General features: G+C 38.1%; 1 protein-coding gene and 1 long non-coding RNA gene across 3 annotated transcripts in view; one reads left to right on the top strand and one right to left on the bottom strand.

Moving 5' to 3' along the window:
* Positions 1-27110, top strand: part of zdhhc1.S (zinc finger DHHC-type containing 1 S homeolog) — a 33514-nt gene continuing 6404 nt past the window's right edge. The window contains exons 1-9 of one of the 2 annotated variants that reach the window (XM_041561117.1): positions 1-121; positions 4045-4126; positions 8906-9100; positions 11259-11477; positions 21394-21569; positions 22058-22159; positions 22765-22889; positions 25330-25488; positions 26915-27036. In XM_041561117.1, the coding sequence (XP_041417051.1) occupies positions 11259-11477; positions 21394-21569; positions 22058-22159; positions 22765-22889; positions 25330-25488; positions 26915-27036 (903 nt within the window). In that variant the 5' untranslated portion in view covers positions 1-121; positions 4045-4126; positions 8906-9100. Of the gene's footprint in view, positions 122-4044; positions 4127-7875; positions 8053-8905; positions 9101-11258; positions 11478-21393; positions 21570-22057; positions 22160-22764; positions 22890-25329; positions 25489-26914; positions 27037-27110 lie in introns of those variants that run through there. The other variant, XM_018260440.2, reaches the window with a different exon arrangement.
* Positions 1807-7874, bottom strand: LOC108715367. The gene is made up of 3 exons (XR_001935503.2): positions 7769-7874; positions 5081-5162; positions 1807-4753 (listed from the first exon to the last, which is right to left on the bottom strand). It is a non-coding gene; the product is annotated as an uncharacterized LOC108715367 (long non-coding RNA).

Genomic DNA, 27110 nt, shown 5'->3' on the forward strand with positions numbered 1-27110 from the left:
TGCTGCTGGACGCCGGGAGGAGGATGCCTGTCAGCGAATAGCCAGGGAGGAGAAATCGATCGATGCAGGATGGATGGTCGCCTTTTCGCTGTTTCTGAAAAGGACAGGAAGTCGACTTTCTGTAAGTTATTTCTTAAAGGCTTTGCTTTTTAAAAGTTTCATTCGTCTTGGTGTTTATTAGCAAAATCTACAGTTTGGTACATCCTGAGAAAGAAAGCACTGGTGAACTGAGCAACGCAAAAGAACCTGGATGTCCAAGGAAGACAACAGTGGTGGATGATCGCAGAATTCATTTCCATGGTGAAAAGTAACCCCTTCACAACAGCCAAAGAAGTGAACGACACTATCCAGGAGGTAGGCGTATCAATAGCCAAGTTTACCATAAAGAGAAGATTGCATGAAAGTAAATACAGACTGTGCACTGCAAGGTGCAAGAAAGGCTAGATTGGACTTTGCTAAAAAAAAAAAAGCCAGCGAAGTTCTGGAAAAACATTCTTTGGACAAGACCAACTTCTATCAGAATGATGGCAAGAAAAAATTATGAAGAAGGCGTGGAACAGCTCATGATCCAAAGCATACCGCATCATCTATAAATCATGGCAGAGGAAGTGTGATGGCTTGGGCGTGCATGGCTGCCAGTGGCACTGGGACACTAGTGTTTATTGGTGATGTGACACAGGACAGAAGCAGCCAAATGAATTCTGAGGTGTTCAGAGACATACTGTCTACTCAAAACCAAGCTAAATGCAGTCAAATTGATTGGGAGGCATTTCATAATATAAATGGACAATGACTCAAAGACAAAGAAGTGGAATATTCTTGAATGGCCAAGTCAGTCACCTGATCTGAACCCAATTGAGCATGCATTTCACTTGTTGAAGACTAAACTTTGGGAAAAAAAGGCCCACAAACAAACAGCAACTGAAAGCTGCTCCAGTAAAGGCCTGGCAGCGCATTAAAAAGAAGGAAACCAAGTGACTGGCGAAGACTTCCAGGGGGCGGACCCAAAGATGGCCGCATCTTAGATGAGCTCCTGCTATTGAGCTGCAATCTGGTGCCATCACGCAGACATACCCAGTAAAAACAACAGGCAGGCATACAGCTCTAAAAGTGCATGATAATAAGGGGCAACGATACAATCCAACATCGGGCTCACCCCCTTACTTGCACCCCCGGCAGACTGTGTGGGCGCATCAACAACAGGCCCGAACCGCACACAACAACGCGGCTGATCCGGACTCAGGTCAGTGCGGGCGATTCTCACTGTCGGCGACCCCCGGACTAACAGGGCCACTATTCCGACAGTCGGTTTGGTGACAAATAACCGCTCCAGCATCCCAAACGCCATATACAGCGCAGGCCTAAAACACCCAAGAGGCACTCTCCGTCACCGCGCAAAAATTTATAGTGCGCGTCACAACTGCCCTTAATCTTTAAAAGCACCGTAGACCTGGACCAGACAAACCAACTTACCTGGTCGGTGGGCGATAGCTCCCGCACAACAGGACATACCCAAGACCTGGTCACGGGAGGGCGGGAAAAGACACTATCTGTGAGGCCCTATCAGGAGTACTGAAGTGCTGGGGAAGCCAAGCTAAAGGCACTACACCGGGAAAACCCTGACTTAACCTCACTTAAGGGACATATCCTGTGTTTCAGGCACATACCAGCTAAAATCCAGGCCTACCACGTGGCACCCCTGTGAGGCCTTACCACCACCACAATAAGAAAGGGAACATCCTCTATTATCTAAACCCGTGGAACTACCTACCACAAGTTCAAGGTTCAAATCTTGGAACTTAAATCTGCATCTATACAAACAATTGTAGGGTGAGCAACTTGTCTACCCTTAGTAAATGATGCATCTCACACTCAGAGGGAGATATATTAAGCTACCACAGAATTTACCATCAGTAAAAGCCAATCATAAAAAGTACCGTAGGCTGCAACTACTCTACCACAATGACTATATTGTTTTAGAAACATAGTAGCTACCGCTTCATCAAAGAATGACAATATAATAAAATGACAGCGGATTCAACCAAGACAATCTAAAAAAAAAATATAAAAAGAACTGCTCATACTATTATTATAAAATGTGATAACTTTTTGTGAATGAATATTTCTATTGCTGCCCTACCATAGGGAAACGAAAATCAACAACAAAACTAAAAGCTACCAAGCGCAGGAAAAAGGGAAGCGTTACAATTAATACCTTGCTACACTGAGCAAACTACTAACTTTACCCAACTTATAACAGAAAATGGATAAATATCTGGGTAAATCTAATGCAAAGACACCGAGACAAATAAGGCAAAAACTTAAAGATAAGAAATCAGCACAGGATACTGATCAAATGGATTCCGACTCTGAACCCGGTTCCCAAACTACACAGCTACAGATCCAAATACAAGATCTAACACAAATACTTGGCCCCTTACTGGATCAAAAACTAGCGGGCATCAAATAAAATATCACGGAAATACTCCAACAAGTAACAAATCAGGCACAAAAAATAACAGAAGCTGAACAAAGAATCCAGACGAACTGGATACCACACAAAAAACACAACAGAGGGAGATTACTATCGTGACTGAAAAGGTAGATGACCTGGAGAACAGGAGCAGACGTAATAACCTCAGGATAGTAGGACTCTTGGAATCGATCAAGGGCACAGATCTGGAAAAATTTATTAAAAAAGAATTACCAGCCTTGCTTAAAATGGAAGAAACTCAATCTGCCTTCCTCATAGAAAGATTCCACAGAATTGGATCTCCGCCAACTACCACCTCCAACAGACCAAGACAAGTGATATTTAAATTGCTAAATTACTCTGACAAAATGAACATATTGACAGCCTACAGGAAAGCGAAAAATCTACAACACGATGGAAACTGACTCCTGCTTTTTCAAGATTTCTCAGCCTCTGTCACAACAAAAAGAAAGGAATTTTCAACAATTTGCTCAACCCTTTTCAATTCAGGATACCGTTTCTCCCTACTTTTTCCTGCAAAACTAAAGGGCGTGGATAAGGACAATGGAAAGATTCTTTACTTTGACACTCCAGCACAAGCCATGACGTATTATGAAGAGAAATCCAAAGATAAAGATTTAACCTAACAACCTGCGAACTTAGACTGGTTTCATAATTACATAAGGATCAACTTCATTCTTTCTATATTTCTGAAGGTTAATTTTGCTGGACTCCAGATGTGTTTTTTCTTCCTCTTCTAATCACTTGTTTCCCTACTGCAAAAGAGATGATTTCAGGGAACAATTGCGAAGGGAAACAGCGAGAATATTCGCTGATATCTCTTTCTTCCTTCCTTCTTATCTCCTTCTATTTCACTTCTCACCTTCTTATTTCCCCCTTTTCTTGCTAAAATGCTGATGTAGTCTATTGCATATTTTTTTTTGTTTTTCTTATTATGCCAAATGTTTATTACAGCTCAAATGACTCCAGATACAAAATATACAGTTGTGATTATCACACATAGATCTTATATTAATATACCTCAGGGACATTGGTCTGCTCACTGGGACAGATCAACCCACGAGAATACACAACCATTTGCAATGAAACATCGAAAACAAGGAGTGGATTAAACCACAAAGATGCAAAACATAGTAGGGTCAGATAACCTAACTAAAAAATCTAAAACTCACCTTCATATACTTTTATGGAACGTGGGAGGACTTAACTCTCCAGTTAAAAGGAGAAAGGTGCTAGACCGATTCCAAAGGGAGAAAGCCCAGAACATTCTCTTACAAGAGACCCACTGGCGTAGAAAAGACAAACAGACACTTAAAAGTAAATGGATACAAACAGTAATAGACGCATCATACACAACGAAGACGAGAGGGGTGGCAATGCTAATTAGTAAAGACCTCCAATGTTCTGTTACACGGACATACGGACACGCACAAGATAAAAATAGGCGCCTACTTATAATTGATCTGGACCTTAATGGAGTGTTATACACAATAGTAAATCTATACGCACCAAATGATCAAAATAAACATTTCTTTATGAATGTATTGCAGAAGGTGAGCTCTTGGGAGGCGGAAAACATCATCCTGGGAGGAGACGCCAATGTGGTTTGGGACGATTTCATGGACAAATCAGGTAAATCCACAACCCACTCACGAACTAGAGCACGACCTCTGCACACATTGTGTGAAACACTACAACTATATGACACTTAAAGACATACACGCCCTGTCACCAAAGATTACACATTCTATTCAGGGGCACACAAAACACATTCGAGAATAGATTACATTTTCACATCACAACCGATTTTATCGTCCTTGACTAAAGCCAACATTGGAAACATAGATGTTTCCGATCACGCCCCAATTTCAGTAACTTTAAAAACACAGATGTGGACAAAAATAAATACAGGGAGTCTACGGCTCTTTTTGATACTTTATTAAAAGCTTATCACACATAAGCTTTTTGAAAGCTTATCACACATTAAGTCACACAGCAAACCAATATTTTAGATGTGGTAACAAAACGGGGAAATTATTAGCATGTATAGCAAAAAAACGTACCCACAACACATATATACAAAAACTTAATACTGTTGATGGTTGACCCGAGATTCTAAAAAAATTAGACACATCCTAACAGAACACTTTAAAACACTTTATGAAGCCCCGGCAGATGATCTGAATGACGGTCTTAATCTCTTACATGAAGCTGGCCTTACAAAACTCTCAGTCCAAGACCGTGAAATCGTAGACGCACCTATAACAGAAAAGGAAATATCAGATACCATTAAACAGTTAAAAAATGGGAAAACACCAGGACCAGATGGATTTACGGCAGAATTTTACAAACTCCTATTACCAGACATTACAACACTCTTAAATACCTTATAAACAGACACCTTACAGGGACACCCACTCTGGCAGGAGGCAAATGTAGCCAGAATCATACTGATACCTAAGGAAGGCAGAGATCTAACGGATCCAAAATCTTATCGACCAATTTCACTTCTGAACCAAGAATTAAAAATTTTAAACAAAATAATGGCAGATAGATTACAACAAATATACTACCATCAATACTTACCGAAAATCAGGTGGGTTTCCTCAAACACTGCCACCCAGTCAGAGCCGTCCGACAAGTTCTCACCGCCATATACGTTAATAACCTGGAAAAAAGAAAACATGGAATGCTAGTAAATATAGATGCAGACAAGGCATTCAACAGAATAACACATACACATTTACGTCGCTTACTTAAATTTCAACACTTCGGCATACATATGCTAAACCTTTTTAAGAATCTATATTTAGCACCCACTACCTTTTTGACAGTGAACAATACTAACTCGGACAGATTCACAGAGGAGCACGACATGGATGCCCGTTATCGCCCCTTCTATTTAACATATCGCTTGACCCACTATTACAACACATACTTAAAAATCAGCATTGTCAGCATGACAATAGGCCAAACAAAGCTAAAGGTGGTAGCATTCACGGATGAGATATTATTGTTTCTCCACCAACCTAAATCGGAAATACCTGTACTCTTGCTACTTATGCAAAGGTTTGATAAATTAGCGGCACTTCAACTATATCATTCAGACCCTACAGATTGGCTCCCACACTTTCCTTTTAAAAAAACGAAATTTAATATCAAATATTTAGGGATTAGATTACCATCACACTATAAGGATGTTTATGCCTTAAATATACGGAAAATAATAGACAATATTCAACAGGAGGTACAACAATGGAAACATACTAACTTGACATTTCTTGGTAAAATACATTTCATCAAGATGATCTTCTTTCCCAAATTATTATACCCATTACAGATGTTGCCATTTTACATAAAGTCAACTGACCTTAGAAGATTAAACCAAACATTCAGACCAAGAATCAGTCTCTTTAAATTGCACCAACCCAAATACTTAGGCGGCGGTAATCTTCCCAACATCAAAGAATATAATGAGGCAGCACTTCTCCGAAACTTGTATGATATAATGGACAACAATTGTATAATTTATTCTAGGGAAAAATTTTATGAAAAATTCCCATTCACAACACAACATATATTTTTAACTCTCCAAATCCTCCACTTTGCAACAAGCATGATTAAAACAATGCCTGATTATGATAAAACCAATCCCTTTAACCGAATCTGGAAAAATGAACATGCTGCTCAAACAACTATATAAAACAACCAGAACACTTATTGATATAGATGACGAACAAAGACCGGGCTTCAAATGTACAACAGACATTACAAATACCACTACTTCTGAAATTTTCAAACAACACACAAATATTATGAGTGGATATCAAGAGATGGCTTTACAAATACTCCACAATCCTTATCTAACTCCGATTAGGAGATATAAATGGGGAATCTGCCCTCCGACAACTGCTTCAGATGCCAATCCGCCAAAGCAGATTTAATACATAACTGTTGTTTTATTTAAAATTCATTGTGGTAATGTACAGAACCAAAATTAGAAAAAAGTTGTCTCTATTGAAAGATTTATGGGCCTAACTGTATGTTTGCACTAACTTTATCAGCGCAAGAATGAAACACACCCACAACAATGTCTTATTATGAATGCACATGCATTTACTTATAAAGGCAACTACAAAGTGTTATTTGCAACTTTAACCAATATTTTACAGACATGGCCAGTAAAAATGATGCTAAATGCCAATATTATAGACTGAGTAAAAATAATAATATAGAAAGGCCAGTATTTTTTTCTAGAAATTTTGGCAACTGGGAAATTGACAAAATGTCTAGCCCCATGTCAGATTTCAAAATTGAATATAAAAAAATCTGTTTGCTCTTTTGAGAAATAGATTTCAGTGCAGAATTCTGCTGGAATAGCACTATTAACTGCTGCGTTTTGAAAAAAAAACATGTTTTCCGATGACAGGATGACAATGACAGCTATTAAAAGTTATGTTTTAACTACCACTGTGGTACTCTTGGGCAACATGATGGATCATGATGGAATCTATAGGCCACTCTTTTTTTGCCTTCCTATATTTATACCTCTAAAATTGTCTTCTGCCTACCCCTTGTCTGTTTGCACTCCCCTTCCTTCCCTATGTCAGTCACCCCTCCCTCGCGCTCTCCTCCCTTCTGTCACCATCCCCTCCTGTCACCCTCCCCTGCATCACTCACCCCTCCCTCGCGCTATCCTCCCTTCCCTGTAGCTGTCCCCTTCGTCAGTCTGGCCTCACATGCGCACACACACAGGGGCGGCTGGCCGGGTTGCCTAGGGCGCCCAGCCTGGCCCTGGTGATATAAAGGTGGCCATATACAGGCATATTAAAATGCCAATATCGGTCCTTTATGTGCAGTGTATGGGTGCTTCCAATCCAGTCTCCCTGATCTTGCCAAGATATCGATTGGGTTGGTTTGATTTTATGGCGATCCTACAACCAGTTGGCACCCATTCCTTATCCAATCGTTAGGTTTTAGGGCCGAACATACAAATTAACCACATATCGGCCTGCCTTTAGTAGGCATATCGGGAAAGACCCACTCTTCAGTGTATGGCCACCTTGTAGTATACAGTTCGTCTATGTTTTATGCTTTTACTAAGCGTTTTATCACCAATTATGTTATCCTATGCTTTGTGCCCTCTGCCATCTCAGCGCCCTGTTCTTTATTAAATATAAACCTCGATTGTGCATATAACGTACGACCACATTACTCTGTCTCCCTCGTTATTCCTCAATTATCCCTGTGCAAAGCAACTTGAAATTCTCTTACAATGCGTGAAACTACAGCGCGCACAACAGAAACAACCACCAGCTAATTTCCACTGGGATGTATTAGCCAGTCCGACCGCGCAATTTCCTGGCACTTTAACCCCGCCCCATTCCAAGGTTTTCTACAGGAGGCACTGAGCACGTATCGTAACCATGGCAACTGGCAAGCTGGGAGTCGAAGCACTTGGTTGATCCTTAGCAGATTCCGTAAGAATAAACCCTCCCTTCCTCTTTGGATTCTAATCTTCTCCTGAGTTCAGATTGTGCCCGCTGTATATCCATATCGTAAGTTATATGTTTTGAACTGCGGACAGCGGAATATTAATTACCACTGTAAGGATAGGAGTCTATGTTCACAGGCTAGTTAAGCACAAATTGGGTCTCATCTAATAACTGCGGGCGGGAAATAAGCAAATGTATTATGGTGCAATTCTGCCTCATTTAGTGCAGTTACTGCGCTTGTAATTATATATATATATATATATATATATATATATATATATATATATATATATATATATATATATGTGGTTAATCCATGTAGGAATATGGGTAGGCAGTAATTATTGTGCTGGCTGTGCTAGGTGAGTGTAGAGGGTTGTCTGTCTCACAACTAATTAATCAGACAATCTAGACAATCTTTTTTTTTTTTTTTTTTTCAGTCATGTTTCCATGTATGAACCCTGTAACTACCATTTGTTTTAAATCAGGTACTAAGCAATGGACCTTTTCCATGCCTGCATGCCTCACTTTGCTACTTTTACTGCAGTAGTAAAGATTTAAATACTAGTGACCATGTTAACTAATAGACTAAGTACAGAAGTGCTGCTAAGTAGCCCAACTGTTTTTTTTTTTAGATTTAAACATATATGTTCAGATGTATGTGTATCTTTTGCTTTTCATTTTGACCATATCACTATATTTGCATAACTAATCCTGGGTAATTAACACAATTATGCTGGAAAATAATAGCATATTATGTCCTTTTAAAACAGAATGCAGTCTTTTCTATATTTTGTTTAAAATATTTTGTCAAATGCATAGAAAATTTGATATTGCATATGTCCTGGCTTTTAATATCACTGTAATTTTAAATGACTGTACTTAATTAATTATCTTCCTATCCACCTATGCACAGCTCATTCCGAGAACTGCAAAGAGATATGGGGATTTGGAAAAAGCTCCTTTGAATACTGAGTTGGAAGCAAGCAACATGCACTTCCTTTCCTGTCCTGTAAAGGTTCAAAATCAAGTCTTCTTATCCTGAATGTGTTTAGAAGCCATCTTAATATGAATTTTTAGTTCCAGTACTGTCAGATGGGCATTCAAAAAGGTAAAACACAGGGCATTCACCCAATACAATACAGTCTGCAGTGGGGGTTTAATTATTATGCATTTTCAAGTCCACCAATATATTTCAAAATCTATTGTTAAAACTTCATTCAGTGATAATTTGAAAAGTTGTTTTATTACTAATCTGGTGCGAGGACCAAAACCAGTAAACTGCAAAATGTGATTATTAAAGGAACAGTAACACCTAAAAAAAATTAAATTGTTTAAAATATCATGTGCTGTTGTCCTGCACTGGTACCGGTGTCAGCTTGGCCCATCAGGATACCAGGAAAACTCCTGGTGGGCCCCGCTGTCAGTGGGCCCTAATGCTGCTAGACATTTGGCCTATTTCATGGCCATTCTCTATTTCTATGAGAACAAAAAGGGCTAAATCGATAGTATTTTAGTATATTATAGTATGTAAAGAAAAAGACTAGGATAAAAGAGGTTGAGTGAGGAGAGAAAGAATAATAGAATTGAAAGCGGGCCCCTGGTTAAAGGTTTTTTGGTGGACCTCTGGTGTCCAGGTCTGACACTGACTGGTACCACTGATGTGTTTGCTTCAGAAACTCTACTAAAGTTTATATAAACAAGTTGCTGTGTAGCCATGGGGGCAGCCATTCAAAGCACATGTTACACAGCAGGTAACAGATGCACTCTGCAGGATCCTCATTGTTTGTTATTACAGATGTTATCTGCTAAGTAGCCTGTGCCTTTTCTCCCTTTTTAACCTGCATGACTGCCCCCATGGCTACCTAGCAGCCTATTTACATCAACTATAACTTTTACCAATGCACGGTGACAGTACATTATGGGGGTGACTTATCAAGGTTCGAATTTGAATTTTTGCCATGATTTGACTTTTTTTTTGGCACAAAAACTCACAATTTGAAATTATATTTTCAAAAACTCGAATGTCTGGTATTTATTCAGCAAACATAACTCAAATGTAAAAAAAAAATTGACATCTAAAAGCTGGTGAGTTCATGTAGAAGTCAGTGGGAGTTGTCCTAGGCAAAATGCAAGCCATTTTTTTCAATTCCATTTTTCAAGTTTTTTTCACGATTGTATTCAAGTTGGCTTTTAACATTCGATTTTTTTCTAAATAAGCAAACACTTGAGTAGAAAAACATTAACAAACCTCACATATTTGATTTTTGATAAATAAGCCAATTCATTTTAATTACTTTAAAATGCTTTTATTTTTAGGTGTTTCTGTTCTTTTACATAGTTAAATTGGGTTGAAAAAAGACAAAGTCATCAAGTTCAACCCCTCCAAATGAAAACCCAGCATCCATACATACACCCCTCCCTACTTTTAATTAAATTCTATATACCCATACCTATACTAACTATAGAGCTTAGTATCACAATAGCTTTTGATATTATGTCTGTCCAAAAAATCATCCAAGCCATTCTTAAAGGCATTAACTGAATCAGCCATCACAACATTCCAATCAGTGCATTCCACAACCTCACTGTCCTGACTGTGAAAAACCCCCTACGTTGCTTCAAATGAAAGTTCTTTTCTTCTAGTCTAAAGGGGTGGCCTCTGGTACGGTGATCCACTTTATGGGTAAAAAGGTCCCTTGCCATTTGTCTATAATGTCCTCTAATGTACTTGTAAAGTGTAATCATGTCCCCTCGCAAGCGCCTTTTTTCCAGAGAAAACAACCCCAACCTTGACAGTCTACCCTCATAATTTAAGTCTTCCATCCCTCTAACCAATTTAGTTGCACGTCGCTGCACTCTCTCCAGCTCATTTATATCCCTCTTAAGGACTGGAGTCCAAAACTGAACTGCATACTCCAGATGAGGCCTTACCAGGGACCTATAAAGAGGCATAATTATGTTTTCATCCCTTGAGTTAATGCCCTTTTTTATGCAAGACAGAACTTTATTTGCTTTAGTAGCCACAGAATGACACTGCCCAGAATTAGACAACGTGTTATCTACAAAGACCCCTAGATCCTTCTCATTTAAGGAAACTCCCAACACACTGCCATTTAGTGTATAACTTGCATTTATATTATTTTTGCCAAAAAATAATTCCTTTTAAGGAACATTATCAAAAACGACATTACTATTTTCCCATCAACAGGACAGGATATAATATATTAACTTTCTAAATATTGCTCATCTGCTTGTTTTTACTTTAGATGTCGGTCTGCAAGAAGCAGTCTGCTATGACTGTGCCCGATAAAGAGAGAGGGGAAGTCATTGGAGAGCCACCTCAACATTCAAGAAAAAATGGCTGGAGTGGGCCCTTGCACCTGTTGCAGCTTGTTGCCTGGTGCACATTTCTCTTTTTCGCTGTTATAGGATTTGGAATCTTAGTCCCTCTTTTGCCACAGCATTGGTTGGCAGCCGGTTACATTGTATCCTTTCTCTGTATTTAGATGATACTTCAGAGTAATTAAAAAGGAAGCGCTGAACCCTGTAGTCAGGAGATACTCCCCAAATCCTTGGGAACTGATTTGGCCAAACTAAAACCAACCCTCGGCAGTACAGGTACAGAATCTGTTATCCAGAATACTCGGGACCTGGGTTTTTCCGGATAACAGATCTTTCTGTAATTTGGATCTTAATACCTTAAGACTACTAGAAAATCATGTAAACATTGAGTAAACCCAACAGCCTTGTTTTGCTCACAATAAGGATTAATTATATCTTAGTTTGGATCAAGTACTAGATACTGTTTTATTATCACAGAGAAAAGGGGAATAATTTTTTTTTAAAAATTGTCTTATTTGGAAAAGGCCAGCAGTAATTTACATATTTTTGCTGTTATATGATGTTCAGAGTCGGCCAAACTATGGTGCAAAATGCTTGGATTTGTCCAAGTCCTAAACCTAATACAGGATTCTGTTCATCCCTGGTAATTTAGTCCCTATAAAAGTAAAACGAGGAATTGGCCTATTGGATAAAAAGCTAGAGCAGGGCTTCCTCATCTCCGGACTTAATCCTTTATGTTTTTTTTTTTTTTTTTAAATGGGACTGTTTTCTGTTTTGGACTCTGAAACCATTCACATAGTTTGGGAACCTCTGGACTAAACCTGGCCATACATGAAAATATCAGGCTGATCTCATATGCTCACAGGGTTCAGTAGCCAGGGTGTCAACCAAGTACACCCTCACCTATACTATGTAATGGTGTAAAAACAAATAGACCATGCCAATCAATTAAAAACAAACCATAGTCCACGTTTCACCTGTGGTGGGGGATCAGAATAACTAATTTCTCCTGTCTTACAACCCCAGAACAGTTCTATTTTCTATGTGTCACCGTTTTTCTAATATTGAAGTGTAAAATGTAATTTTTCACCTTCTAAAGCAGCTATGGGGAGGGGGGTACTTTACAAGTACATTAGAGGACATTATAGACAACTAGTAGGGGCCCTTTTTACCCATAAAGAGTATCACCGTACCAGAGGCCACCTCTTTAGACTAGAAGAAAAGAACTTTCATTTGACGTAGGGGGTTCTTCACGGTCAAGACCGCGAGGTTGTGGAATGCACTGCCAGGTGATGTTGTAATGGTTGATTCAGTTAATGCCTTTAAGAATGGCTTGGATGATTTTTTGGACAGACAGAATATCAAAGGCTATTGTGATACTAAACTCTATAGTTAGTATAGGTATGGGTATATATCATTAGTGTGAAAGTAGGGAGGGGTGTGTGTATGGATGCTGGGTTTTCATTTGGAGGGGTTGGACTTGATGGACTTTGTCTTTTTTCAACCCAATTTAACTATGTAACTGATAAAATGAAAAAAAATCACGTTTCACATATTACAATCACATATATCAGAAACATAATTTATTTTATGAATGAGAACACAGCAGATTTGGAAAGGTATATGTCTCCTGAACACACCAATACCAAATATATATAGTTTTATGGAGATTTCTCACTTGTATAGATTAAAATCTCTAAGAAGTACACTACCAAATTTCCAAAGCACTGCTCCAAAAAACTGCATACTTATGATTTCAAGGCCAAACACTCCACTATCAGTTTACCCTATAAAACAACACATTATTAGAGCAGATTCTGGCAAATCAAAAATGGTTAAATATATCTATGTATGCCAAACTACCAAGTTGCAATTCTTTCCTAAAGTTATAATTTCTTATAGAAATCTGTGAGTTTTTTGAGAAATTACCTCAAAGCTTCCAATCTAAAGCATCATATTCCCCAAACATCATTAGGTACCAATGTAAAGTACTCTAAATATGATTGCCAGGAGTCCACTGAACAGTTTGATGCCCAATATGTATAGATTTACCAAAGCATGTGGCATATCGGGGCCCCAATATGTAGACCCCCCATTTGAGCAATCAGTTCTGTAATTCCAGATACTGCAAAATCAACACGTTTACATAGTTTTGGGGGGACAAAGGTAGAAAAAAGTAAGTTCACCCAAGAAAACCATATATTTTCGTAAAGTTAACAATCCCCCGAATCCAAATTGGTTATGCATGTCTTTCTACTCTAAAGCACAAAGCCGCAAACCTTTCCTAAATTTGGCGATTTTGGTGACATTTCCAAAAATCACCTCAAAATTTCCACCTGCAGCATCTTATTTCCACACATACTTCTAGGTATCATGACAAATCACCCCAAATATGAAAACCTGGGGTCCTCTGAACAGTTTTGTGTACAAAAAAGGAGGGTTGTGGGTGCACTCCTAAGGCCATATAAAAACATATTTAAATACAATAATCCCCTGTCTAAAAAAAGAAAAACACGTTTTTTTTGTTACAAAGTTATGATCATAAAATTGATAAGCCGCCATACCACGTCAAGGTAAACCCCATGCAGCGGTCCCTAACTTGTTTACCTGTAATCAAAATATACAAGCTTGGTTTCAATCTGTGGATCCTCCCCCCACCTGCATATGCAACTTTTAAAAGGGAGACTGCCCAAACCAAATTTTTAAAAAATTGTGATTGTGAAGAGACTATAATGAAGGCAAAGTAAAGTTATATATATATATATATAGGTGCACACTTGTGTGTGTGAATATAAGTATAAGTACAGGTGTGGGTATAGATGTAAAGAGGAGATGAAAAAGGAAGAGCTAAATGAGAAGTGTAATAGGTGTAATGTATGTGAATCAGTGCAGAAGTGTTACCTAGTGATAAGTGCAGCAGATATAATAAGTGTCTCACAGGCGTTGGTTTCAAATAAAAAGGCTAAAGCCTCCCCTGCCGCTAGCATTTGTGGCTTTTGAGTGAGAGAAATTGCCCAAACCAAGGATTAGTAAAAAACAAACAAGGACATAGGGCCACTGTTAATTTAAAGGGGTGGGTATGAGGGTGCACTAACCACATGAAGCTCAGCCACAGCTTCCGGCTACATTTCAGGTACAAAAAAGGAGGGTTGTGGGTGCACTCCTAAGGCCATATAAAAACATATTTAAGTACAATAATCCCCTGTCTAAAAAAAGAAAAACAGGGTTTTTTGTTACAAATCAACAAGAGAGCTGAGAGAAAGCAAACGAAGAGGCAGAACTTGCTGCTAAGTGCTCTTTATTGCACACAACATGTTTCGGGCCCAAAGCCCTTTATCAAGTGTACAAATCATTATGTGAACAAACTTTTAAGGTGTAAAACAGGAAGTGAGATCATAAAACATCGTATGTCAATCAAAAGTGGCATAGTGCTCATGTCGTCATAATTTAAGTTAATAAAAATATATATAATAGCCTTTTTGCATCGTTATTATAGTTCAACCGTGATACAGTGCTGATGTCATCACAATATGTGCTCATAAAATCAATAAAAATGTAAAAATAGTACAAAAACAGTCCAAATGGTCTTTTGACTTCATTCCAAGGTTACGAAATTTACATAAGTATTGCACAAAGGTTGTATCTACATAGTGTTTCACTAAAGTGCTGATATGCTAATGAACACAAAAGGAACTGCCCATTTCTAGGCCTACCACTAAAACAACAAGATCACATGTCTATTTTACATAGAAGGATTACCCAATATTCTTACCACTAGTTGTACATATAATGTAACTATCTTGGGCTCAGTAATTCTGTTATCTGCAAGGAAACAAATCAAGTTTAAGTTTCAAGGGAGAATAAATTACAAATGTATCAAAAAAACGTCTCGATGGGCTATAAAAAAGTTAAAAAGTTATCAATCATCGTTTACACAAAATAGAGATAAGGGATGCAACAATGTAGTTATAGGAAACATTTGACACTCCAGCTATCATTCATGCCTTTTGGATAGAGAGTATCCAATTTTTTAATCCAGTATGCCTCCCTCTGTGACAATTTTTTTCTCTGATTGCCTCCTCTTTGCATTGGGTTAACAACTTCAAGTATAGCCCATCTTAACTGGGACTGGTTATGGTTGGCAGTATTAAAGTGTCTAGATACTGTCGTGTCGGTAGTTGCTCCTTTTTTAAAATTCCTTATATTCCCTTTATGCTCCTTTATGCGGGTCTTAACTGCTCTTATGGTTTGACCAATATATGCAAGCCCACAGGGACATTTTAGCATATAGATCACATAGCTTGTGTCACATGTAGCAAAGTGATTTAGCTTAACAGGAGTACCATTTGCTGGATGTCGCAAGGTTTCTCCTTTGATGATAGCGGAGCAGCAATTGCAGTTTAGACAGGCAAATGTTCCCACTTTAGGTTGACCCAAAAATCTCTGGGTACCCAGTATACGGGGCGGGTTAACTTCCGATGGGCACAATATATCTCGAAGACACCTTCCTTTGTTGTAGCTAAATATTGGAGGTTTTGTCAGGGAACTCCTTAGTGTTTTTTCCTGTAATACCAATGGCCAATATTTATGGATTATACGTTCAATATCTTTGCTCTTGGCACTGTATTGGCTTACAAATGGAAAGACATCCCTTCTGTCTCTAGCTTTATAAGTCAGAAGTTCTTTCCTAGGTATTGTGCCTACTTCCCTGACGCAGTTTTCAATATTTTTAGGTTTATAACCTCGTTCGATAAATCTATGTTTAAGGGTATTTGCTGCAAGGGAATAGTTGGCCTCTTCAGAAGTAATCCTACGTGCCCTTATAAACTGGCCCTTAGGGATTGCTCTCATTACTTTAGGGGCATGGAAACTAGAAGCATGCAAGATATTGTTTTTCTCAGTGGGTTTACGATACAGATTTGTACTAATGTTACCATCACTTACAGTTATGGTAACATCAAGGAAGTTGATGCTCTGCCCCCCCTGCTCAGTGGTGAACTTAATAGTAGGGTGTGCCTCATTTGCTTTGTTAACCATTTCCATAAAGGCAGAGTCTGAGCCTTCCCACAATATGAGGATATCATCCACAAACCTATAATATCCCAGTATGTGCTGTAAATATGGTGCTGTCAAAAATAATTGCTTCTCGATTCTGTGGACAAAAATATTGGCAAATGATGGAGCGACGGCTGCACCCATCGACGTCCCCTGTCTTTGCCAATAGAATTCCCCAGAGAATCTAAAATAATTTTTCTTTAAGACTACCGACAAACAATCAATGATAAAATACAGTAGTTGATGAGAGACATTAGTTTCTAATAATGCTTCCTCCACATATCGTATACCCTCTTCTTGCGGGATAGATGTGTAGAGGCTCTGTATGTCAATACTATACAATTTAACATTGGTACTTATTTTCCCAAGATCCCTTAATTTACAAAGTAAATCTGTGGTGTCAATCAGGCAGGTAGGAACATTGGCAACCAAGGGCTGTAGAAACTTATCCACAAACTTGGAAAGAGGTTCTAGTACGGAATCTATTCCAGAAACTAGGTCTGCCTGGCGGGTTCTCTAAGGACTTGTGAATCTTAGGTAGCAGGTATAGCACAGGTATGCGCGGATGTTCTTTACAAAGGAAATCTTTTACATGATTTGGAATAAGGCCATTCTCGGCTGCTTGTGAGACCATCAATTCAACCTCTTTTTTTATATTGAGAGTGGGATCAATATCTATTTTCTCATAATGGCCTGGCATATTAAGTTGTTTATAGGCCTCCTGTAAATAAGAGTCCTTATTCAGTAATACAATTGCCCCACCTTTATCAGCTTTACGTATAACAATTGACTCATTTGTTTTGAGTTTTTGAAGCGCCGATTTCTCCTTATAAGTAAGATTTGTCCTGCACCCCTTGGTTGCATTTTTTTCCCAAACCTGTTTCACCTCATGTGTAACGATTTTTTCAAAAGCAGACAAGAATTCATTATTTACTTCAGGTACAAAAGTGCTAGTATTTTTTAACCCATTAAACACTTCTACTGGGTTAGTAGCTTTAATACTGCTGGCAGCCCCAAGTGTACCAAAATGTAATTTTAATTTAATATTCCTTAGAAACTTTTGGAAGTCAATTTCCCAGGTCACGAATTCAGGGTTATGTGTTGGTACAAAACCTAGACCCTTATTAAGTACTTGTATTTCATACTTGTCTAGTTCATAGGAGGATAAATTTACCACAAGGTGATTTACCTTGTCCCAGTTAAGATGGGCTATACTTGAAGTTGTTAACCCAATGCAAAGAGGAGGCAATCAGAGAAAAAAATTGTCACAGAGGGAGGCATACTGGATTAAAAAATTGGATACTCTCTATCCAAAAGGCATGAATGATAGCTGGAGTGTCAAATGTTTCCTATAACTACATTGTTGCATCCCTTATCTCTATTTTGTGTAAACGATGATTGATAACTTTTTAACTTTTTTATAGCCCATCAAGACGTTTTTTTGATACATTTGTAATTTATTCTCCCTTGAAACTTAAACTTGATTTGTTTCCTTGCAGATAACAGAATTACTGAGCCCAAGATAGTTACATTATATGTACAACTAGTGGTAAGAATATTGGGTAATCCTTCTATGTAAAATAGACATGTGATCTTGTTGTTTTAGTGGTAGGCCTAGAAATGGGCAGTTCCTTTTGTGTTCATTAGCATATCAGCACTTTAGTGAAACACTATGTAGATACAACCTTTGTGCAATACTTATGTAAATTTCGTAACCTTGGAATGAAGTCAAAAGACCATTTGGACTGTTTTTGTACTATTTTTACATTTTTATTGATTTTATGAGCACATATTGTGATGACATCAGCACTGTATCACGGTTGAACTATAATAACGATGCAAAAAGGCTATTATATATATTTTTATTAACTTAAATTATGACGACATGAGCACTATGCCACTTTTGATTGACATACGATGTTTTATGATCTCACTTCCTGTTTTACACCTTAAAAGTTTGTTCACATAATGATTTGTACACTTGATAAAGGGCTTTGGGCCCGAAACATGTTGTGTGCAATAAAGAGCACTTAGCAGCAAGTTCTGCCTCTTCGTTTGCTTTCTCTCAGCTCTCTTGTTGATTTGCATATATCCTACACCTGGAGCGGGGGTGCCTTGCTGAGATTGAGAGCATAGCTGCCAGTTCCCCAGTCATCCTGTTATATTTTTTTTGTTACAAAGTTATGATCATAAAATTTACAAGCCGCCATACCACGTCAAGGTAAACCCCATACAGCGGTCCCTTATTTGTTTACCTGTGATCAAAATATAAAAGCTTGGTTTCAATCTGTGGACTAGATCCTCCCCCACCACCTGCATGTGCGGCTTTTAAAAGGGAGACTGCCCAAACCAATGCCCATTGAACAGTTTTGTGCCTAATGTGTATAAGTTTACCTAAGCACGTGACATGTAGGGACCCCGAAATGAAGACCTCCCCCATATGGTCATTTCAGGTACTACAAAATCAACACATTTACATAGTTTTGTGAGGGGCAAATGTAGAAATATGTAAGTTCACCCCAGAAAACCATATGTTTTCGGAAAGTACACATTTCCCTGAATCCAAGTTGGGCATGTACCTCTTTCTACTCCAAAGCACCAAGCCGCACACCTAAATTTGGTGATAAAGGGACCTTTTTTTACATTTCTGAAAATCACCTAAAATATTTCAATTGGCTGCATTTATCTCACCCAATTTCTTACATACAGCTGGAAAATACCCTAAATATTGACGCCAAGGGTCTACTGAACAGTTTGATGCCCACTATGCATAGATGGACCAAAGCAGCTGGCATGTGCGGGTAGGGAGCCGGACCCTAACCCGTCCGCTCCCTACCCACACCCGGGCCTGCTGCTCCCCTTTATTTATAGACCCGCGCCCGCCCTTCAGTGACGTCACAAAAGGGGGCGGGGCAGGCGGAAGTCTATAAATTCTGCGCCAGAAGCCGGTAGTACTAGGTCGCGGGCGGGGAGAGCAGAAGAAGAGCTGGACCCACCCGTCACCCGCGCATTTGATCCAGGGGTCGGCCTGAACCCGCGGGTCCCGCGGGCCTTGGGTCGGCCCCCACATCACTAATGTGCGGACCCCAAATAAAAATAGTGCATATGAATTTTCTCGGACTCCGATTCGTCTTCTATGAACAAAGGTTTGTGACGTTGTTTTATGTGCCACAAGACCATCCTTGCACAAAGACCCCCCAAAACCATATATTTTTGGAGATTACACATTCTGATGAATCCAACAAAGATAAAGTCATCTTTCTACAGCAAACTGCAAAGCTTTTCTAAATGTAGAGGTTTTTTCGACATTTCTGAAAATCTCCTAAAAATGTTGCAGTTTGCAACATATATTTTTGGAAAGTACAAATTCTGACAGATCAAACATGGTAAAATACATCTTTCGATACCAAAGCACCATTCTATACTAAAGCACCAAACAGCAAAACTAAACTAAAAATACATGAGGAACAATAATGCAGGGAGGAAATTGCAATAAAACCACAAACATTTTTAAATCAATGAAATAAAAACATAACTGACCCAACAGCGTAATTAGTGGCCAAAATAGATTTTCCAATAGTCATGCTACCAAAATAAACTGTTTTTAGGAGTACTAAAAAAACACATTGATTTGGACAATTGATATAATGAAAAAGTAAAGAAATAAAATGTCTATACATGTGTGTACACTTCCAGAAATTGTGTGGCATTGTGTAAGTGTGTATATAAGTGTATATGTGTAATATAAATTTTTTTTTTACTAAAATATGTGTATGAGTGTGTATAATAAAGGCTACTTACTGTTCCTGGGCGATCTGATGGCTGGAAGGATCCTGGAGAAGTGTGTTTGCAGAGTCGGCTAGCAGGAAGTGCGTGGGCGTCGCTAGAGCACGAGGTAAGAGAAGGAGGAAGCAGTGCAGCAAGGCAGATGTGCAATCCGATGCATCTGCCTCTTTTAGGTCGGCCCTTCGACAATCCTGTTGCAGGACCGACGACAGCCCCCCAGCCTCGTTGCCCAGGCTGTCAATGCTTCTAAAGCTCTGCAGATGCTGCCGATGCAGAGTACAGCACCTATAACTGCAAGCACAGATGGGGTACGTGCTTGGCAGTTAAAACCCTTGCCTGCCAGAACGTATAGGGTACGTGCTTGGCAGGCAAAGGGGTAAAAGCAGCTGTTAGAATTTACAAAATATTTGCCATTACTGCTGAGATGCTGCTGAGAAATGTATCAACTAAATGTTGCAAAATTGTAACAGTTTAGAGTCTGCACCTGTATTACTGAGCTGCCAGACTGAAACACCAGATATATTGTAGGAACATTAAACTTTAAACTTAGATTTTGGAAAAACAGTAAAAAATAAATAATGGAAAGTAATTGAAAAAAGTCTTTATTTCTGGCGAACAATCTGAAAACAACTTAACTGAAAAAAATGTTTGGAAGATGAACAACCCCTTTAAAAGAAATAAAGGTACTTTTTATCTGGTATTTCATATCTTTTGTAGTTAAGGGTTTGACTGATTGCACAGGAGGAGGATATTTAAAGCCACACTTAGATACCTCCCAAAGGAAGGCCGTCTTTCCTAACTTTTTTTTTTGTTTGGACCAAAAGTCAATAGTATATAAATATAGATTGGGAACACCCTGCCAGGATACACATAACAAAATAACGTTTTGTTAGCAGGTGTGTGCCCATCTATAGTTTACAAGATCATTTGAAAAATCAAGAGCTGTTTCAAGAACTGCAAGTTTCTGAGTTGCTCTAACTGTAATTGATTGTTTATATGAACTATAGTAGTGTTCCTGAAACAAACAGATCAGTTTTACCAGTTCAGGGCAACACTACATGATGTTTTCATTACATTAAAACACTTTCATGTTTTGGTGTTAATGTTCCTGTATCCTCCAATAAACATATTATTAAGACCTATTTTCTCAAGGCCAAGTTTTTTCTCATTGTTATTTTAATAGAATCTGTTAATTTAGCCTTAACTACTGTCACTTAGTGTACTGGAGTAATGTTTACTTTCCACTGTGTTGTCCACTTTCTGGCTGTTACTGTTGATCCTGCTGATGACAATGTTCAGGCCAAGGATTCTTTTGGGCCTCTACCAGTATTTGATCGCAATAAGCATGCTCATGTGATTGAAAACATGCATTGTTATATCTGTGAGGTGGATGTGTAAGTATAAGGTGACCATAAGTTTTTGGATACTTTAAAGAATCACTCAGGCCACATGATATTGCCATTGGAAGGATTTACCCCCATGGTTACATGAGTGCATTCAATGCCACATTTTGACAAGGTCCATCAGCATTTATACAAAGGTGGAAGATGATTTGTTTTAAAGGGGAGAAAGGAAACTATTAATGCTGGCTAATTGGGCTCATTGCACAAGCATTTAATACACCAATATAATTAGCCTGTAGCAGGCTGGCTTCACGGTGCTCTAGAAAAAACTTTATCTTTTGAACTAATTTGGATTAGCACTGTATTAAATAAACATCAAAAAGCATAGCTGAAATATGGAATTAAGTGTTGTGTTCTTGACAAGCAGTTTTCAGTTGGAATATTGAGTAAGTTAAACAAAGAAGTGGTCTTCATTATGTTGACAGTAGTGTGAAGTGCATCATGTCCTGGCTTACTGTTGACATTGTTTTTTTTTCCAGGGGTCCCAAGTCAAAGCACTGCAGTATATGCAATAAATGCGTCAGCAATTTTGATCACCACTGCAAATGGTTAAATAACTGTGTGGGAGGAAAAAACTACTGGTAAGAAAAGGGGATATTTATGTTTGTAAATCGGAGCAAAATGCAGATTGAAAATAAAAGAAGGTCAGATGAAATCAATCATCATTGGCAAAACAGGAAAAAGGTATATTTCTTTAAATGCAGAAAATATAATATGTAAATAACATATGAAAAATATTTTTTATAAAAATTAGATACTATTTTTAAAAACTTTTTTTTCCCGTTGCATATATTTGGTTATACATAGTCGGAGGGCCATATTGCTTGCTTCCATTAAAGTATTCTTAGACAACTTTTGTTTTATGAGCACTAATAAAATATCACTATTTTGTTGATAATATAGTTTACTTTATTTACAGAAGCAATATAGCAATGTATTCTATAATCATGGGTATCTGCAGAGAGGGCAGGATTTTCATATTGAAATCCATGAGAATACACTTTTTTTTTCTTTAGTGAGAAGCTTGAAACTGAGGCATGATTTTTCAAGTTTTGCTATTCATGTTGATTATTTAATGGTCAGTAAATTTGCCTTTATGTGATGTTACATGCTTTTATTTAATGATCACTGTATACTTACATAACTGAAAAGAAAGTAAATATATGTTATTTTGTGCCTGTTCTAGGCTATTTTTCAATTGTTTGATTTCTGCGTTTTTGGGCACATTTCTGCTCAGCACAATATCAACATATGTGTTTGTTGAATATTTCGTTGATCCAGCCATGTTAAGAACCAGCAAGCAGTTTGAAGGTATGTTTCTGTTTATTAAGGGGGTAATGTTTACTTTATCCTGAATGTAAAGATTTCAGGAGGAGTGGGGGAATATTGAGTTGGGACACAGATTGTGTATTGTGCACTGTGCTTTGTTAAAGAAAATGCCTTTGAACCTTGTGCTGGACCTTATGGAGGACACATGAAGTATAGCTTTGTTCTTACCACATGCAGACCATAATTTCTGCCTGAACAAAGCCAAACCGCTTTCAACCAGAGAAAAATATTTAGCTCCCTACAGGATCAATTGATTTGCTTATTTAAGCAAATTTATCTTAACCCTTTAAGAGCCACAGTACGTAGAATCTATGTTCTGTGGAAAAGTTATTTTTAAATGCCACAGAACACACAGATTCTACGTTCTGCAGCATTAAAGGGTTAGGGAATGGAGGAGCGGCTTTTCAAGAAATTTCATGAAAAGTGTTATGTTTAGCATAGCTTTGCGGTTTGGTAGTTTGCAGTAGAAAGATGTAATTACCTGATTCGTCTGTGTACTTTCGGAAAATATTTGGTTTTCTAGGGTCTCCATACTGTTTTATGGTGCATAATGCACATACCGGGTGCTTGTATTGTAGCAGTCCGACTGTCAAACGTGAAAATTCATTTGTACTTTTTATTTGGGGGTCTCTGTATGCCACCTAGTTTGGTAAGTATTTTCATATCAGGCATCAAACTGTTCAGAACACCCCATAAATTCATATTTAGGATGACTTGTGCTGGTACGTTACAAAATGTGGGGTATATAATGGGGTAAAATGCAAGCTTTAAGACAATTATTAGAAATTTAAAAAAAAAGCTATAAGTTTAGCATAGCTTATCGATTTGGTAATTTGCAATAGAAAGATGTCATTACCTGCTTTAGATTCGTTAGAATGTGTACTTCCAGAAAATATAAGGTTTTCTGGGGTCTACATACTGTTAGGGGGTCTTGTTGGGTGCTTATGTTGTAGTAGCCAGTGTCATACATACAAATTTATATGCCCTATTTGGATTTGGGGGTCTCTGATACCCAATATACATAGATTTACCAAACTATGTGGCATACAAACTGTAGACCCCCGGCACTCATATTTAGGATGCCTTATGCTGGTAATGATACATGGACAATACAATGCTGGAAAGTTGAAGTTTTAAGGCAATTTTCATTTTTGGGAAAGCCTTGCGACTCCGTAGTTTGGAGCAGAAAGTCATGGGTACCCTTTTTTTTTTTTTACCCCACAAAATATGCTGTCAATGTGTTGATTTTTCATTAGCTGAAGTTAACCACATGACTATTCGTATGCACTAACTTCATTTTGGGGCTCTAATTGCTAGAAACCTATGCACAATGGGCACCAAACAGTTTGGAGGACCCCTGGCAATCATATTTAGGGTGCTTTTTCTTGGTACGTAATGATACATGGGCGATATGTTGCTGGATAGTTGAAGCTTTGAGGCAATTTTCAGATATTTCACCAAAACCGACAAATTTGGAAAAGCCTTGCGACTCAGTAGTTTGGAGCAGAAAAGCATGGGTACCCATTTTAGATTCACATCAAACTGTTCAGTGGACCCCTGGCAATCATATTCAGGGTGCTTAAGACCGTGTGAGATATGCAGAGCAGCAAAATAAAACCTTTGAAATGATTTTTCAGAATTTTGATAATTGTTTATAAAAACCGCTACGTTTAGACAAGCTTTGATTGTTGGTAGTTTGGAGAAGAGAGACATAGTTACACATTTTGGAATGTGCAGAATGTGTACTTTTCAAAAATATATGGTTTTCTGGGGTAAACCTAAAGTTTCAGGATTTTTTGGCCTTGAAATCTAAAGTATGCCGTTTTCTGCCTTTGTGCTGTCAAAATTCAGTAATATACTGCAGGGAGTTTTTGCTGTACAGAACTCCTAAATCTCCCTAAAACTATACATACCTGTTATTGGCACGTTCGAAAGACACTGGGCTTTCCAAATCAGTTGGATTTTTATGAGTAAAATGAATTATTTTTCTGGTATAAATTCATATATTGTGAAAAATAGTAACTTTTCATTTTTTTTGTTGGTATTTAGCGCTATAAATCTTTTTGCAGAGGTGGAAATAAATGAAAACTCAGGCAGATTTAGAAAGCGCACTTTCTCACGAAAAAAAACAATGCGTAGTTTTCCTAGGTAAACTATAGGTTTCCCCTCAGAAAATGCCCCTAAAGTGAGAGAGCACAAAATGTTTCATTTTCGTTCTGTTAAGCAATATTACACTGCATTGCAGAGAGCAGTTTTGAAGTGATTTCTAGTGGGCAACAAAATTCTCTGTGTGCCATTGTCCTTAAACAAGAAGGGCTTGCTAACTGCCAACATCAGCAACTATCAGTAGTTGATTACTTGAATATTATTTTTTTTGTTTTGTTTTGGGTTGTATAAATTTATTATGTTTGTATTTTTTTAGCAATACAGAACCTCTCTGACGTCTGGTTTGTTTTCCTTCCCGCTGCCCCAGTGGAGACAAAAGCCCCGGCAATACTTGCCTTAGCAGCAATAGTATCTGTCATGGGACTCATCACAATATTGCTAATTGGACAATTGCTTTGCTTTCATGTCTACCTTTGTAAGTATCATAGGATACTAATTACCAACCAACACCAACTAATTATAACAAAATCAAAATGTAAACATTTTACATCCAGTCAAGATTCTTAAAGGCATCTTATATTTAAATTAATAATCTATTGGTTATACATGTAAATGCTACTCAATGTGCCCACCTGTAAAGCAGCACTATATTGTATGTTTTGCGCCTAAGGACATTGGTTACCCAACCTTTTTATACCCATGAGCTACATTCAAATGTAAACAGAGTTGGGAAGCAATACGGGCGTGAAACATGTTCTTGGGGTGCCAGACAGCTCTGCTTGGCTGTAGACCTAGTTTTTATGAAACTTAACATTTCCTCCAAGCCAGGAATTATAAGTACCTGCTTTTCTTCCTCCCGGTTGAGGATAACTGCTTAAGGGCCTCCATGCAACTCAGAGTTGGTATATTCAATACAATTTAAGGTTTATTCTGAGGCTTATTTTTATAATTTTTATTATCATGATCTATTTTAGGTCCTCTCCTCATATTTTAGGCTATAATTTAAACATGTTGCTAGGGACACCAGGGGCAACTAACAACTTACATTCTGAACTTTGAACAGTACTTAATGCAGACTAGTTTCTAACTATATTATTATTATTATTATTATTATTATTGTATTCACAATAATAAATGGGAAACAGCCTCTATAAGGCTATGGTGCATGCACCATTTTGCACAGCTGTCTTTCCTTGATCACTTCCCATTTACTTGAGTAGAAACCACCTTAATCTCTTGACAAGTTATCTTGGGAATAAATGACCCATAAATCAGGTGCATGTACATATTTTACATGGTGCCACAAGTAGCATCAATCAAAACTCTATATGTGCCCTAACACTGTTTGGCCATTGACTGACCTTATGCAGGTAAAGCTGGCCATAGATTTTTAAAAGATCTTTTCGTTATGGTGAGACCACAATCTCGAAACGATCGTTTAAATGTACAATTCGTCCATCAACTAAAAAGACCTTTTCAAGCGATATTGCCAGGAAAACTGAGAGTAGCTGCCTGCTTGGACTTGCCAACATAGATAGATTGCACTGGGACCGATAATTTTTTTATAACCTGGGCAATCAATTTTCTGACAGATGTCGGAAAAACTGTAAGATGGACGAGCGGTGATTCCCACTAACCTCACAATTATTTTACCGATTGGTCAGATTGCACTGAAACCAATGAATCACCAATGAAAAATCTTTGTGTCTATGGGGACCTTTAGTCAATACTGCATCTAGTTCTCATACACAGCACTGTACATAAATGGTACTAATAATTTATGGAACAGACCCCCGTGTTCATTTATAGATTTTACTATTTTCTACTGGTGAACAGACATTTAGTAATTACCCAGCCATAGTTTATTCCCAGTGTGTTTATTCTATACGTTTCTCCCAAAGTGTGGAACAAACTCAGCACATATGAGTATATAATGCACCAGCGACAGAAGCAAGAAATTAAATCAAACAGTCGGCAACAGGAAGATGGTGAGAAGTTTTCAGCAGGCCGTCATCCAATGCAGGTTTTATTATTATTAACATGTATTTATATAGCGCCAACATATTGCGTAGCACTGTAAAGTAAATGTGATTATAC

The sequence above is a fragment of the Xenopus laevis genome, chromosome 4S (assembly GCF_017654675.1).
Source record: "Xenopus laevis strain J_2021 chromosome 4S, Xenopus_laevis_v10.1, whole genome shotgun sequence".
Lineage (NCBI taxonomy): Eukaryota > Metazoa > Chordata > Amphibia > Anura > Pipidae > Xenopus > Xenopus laevis.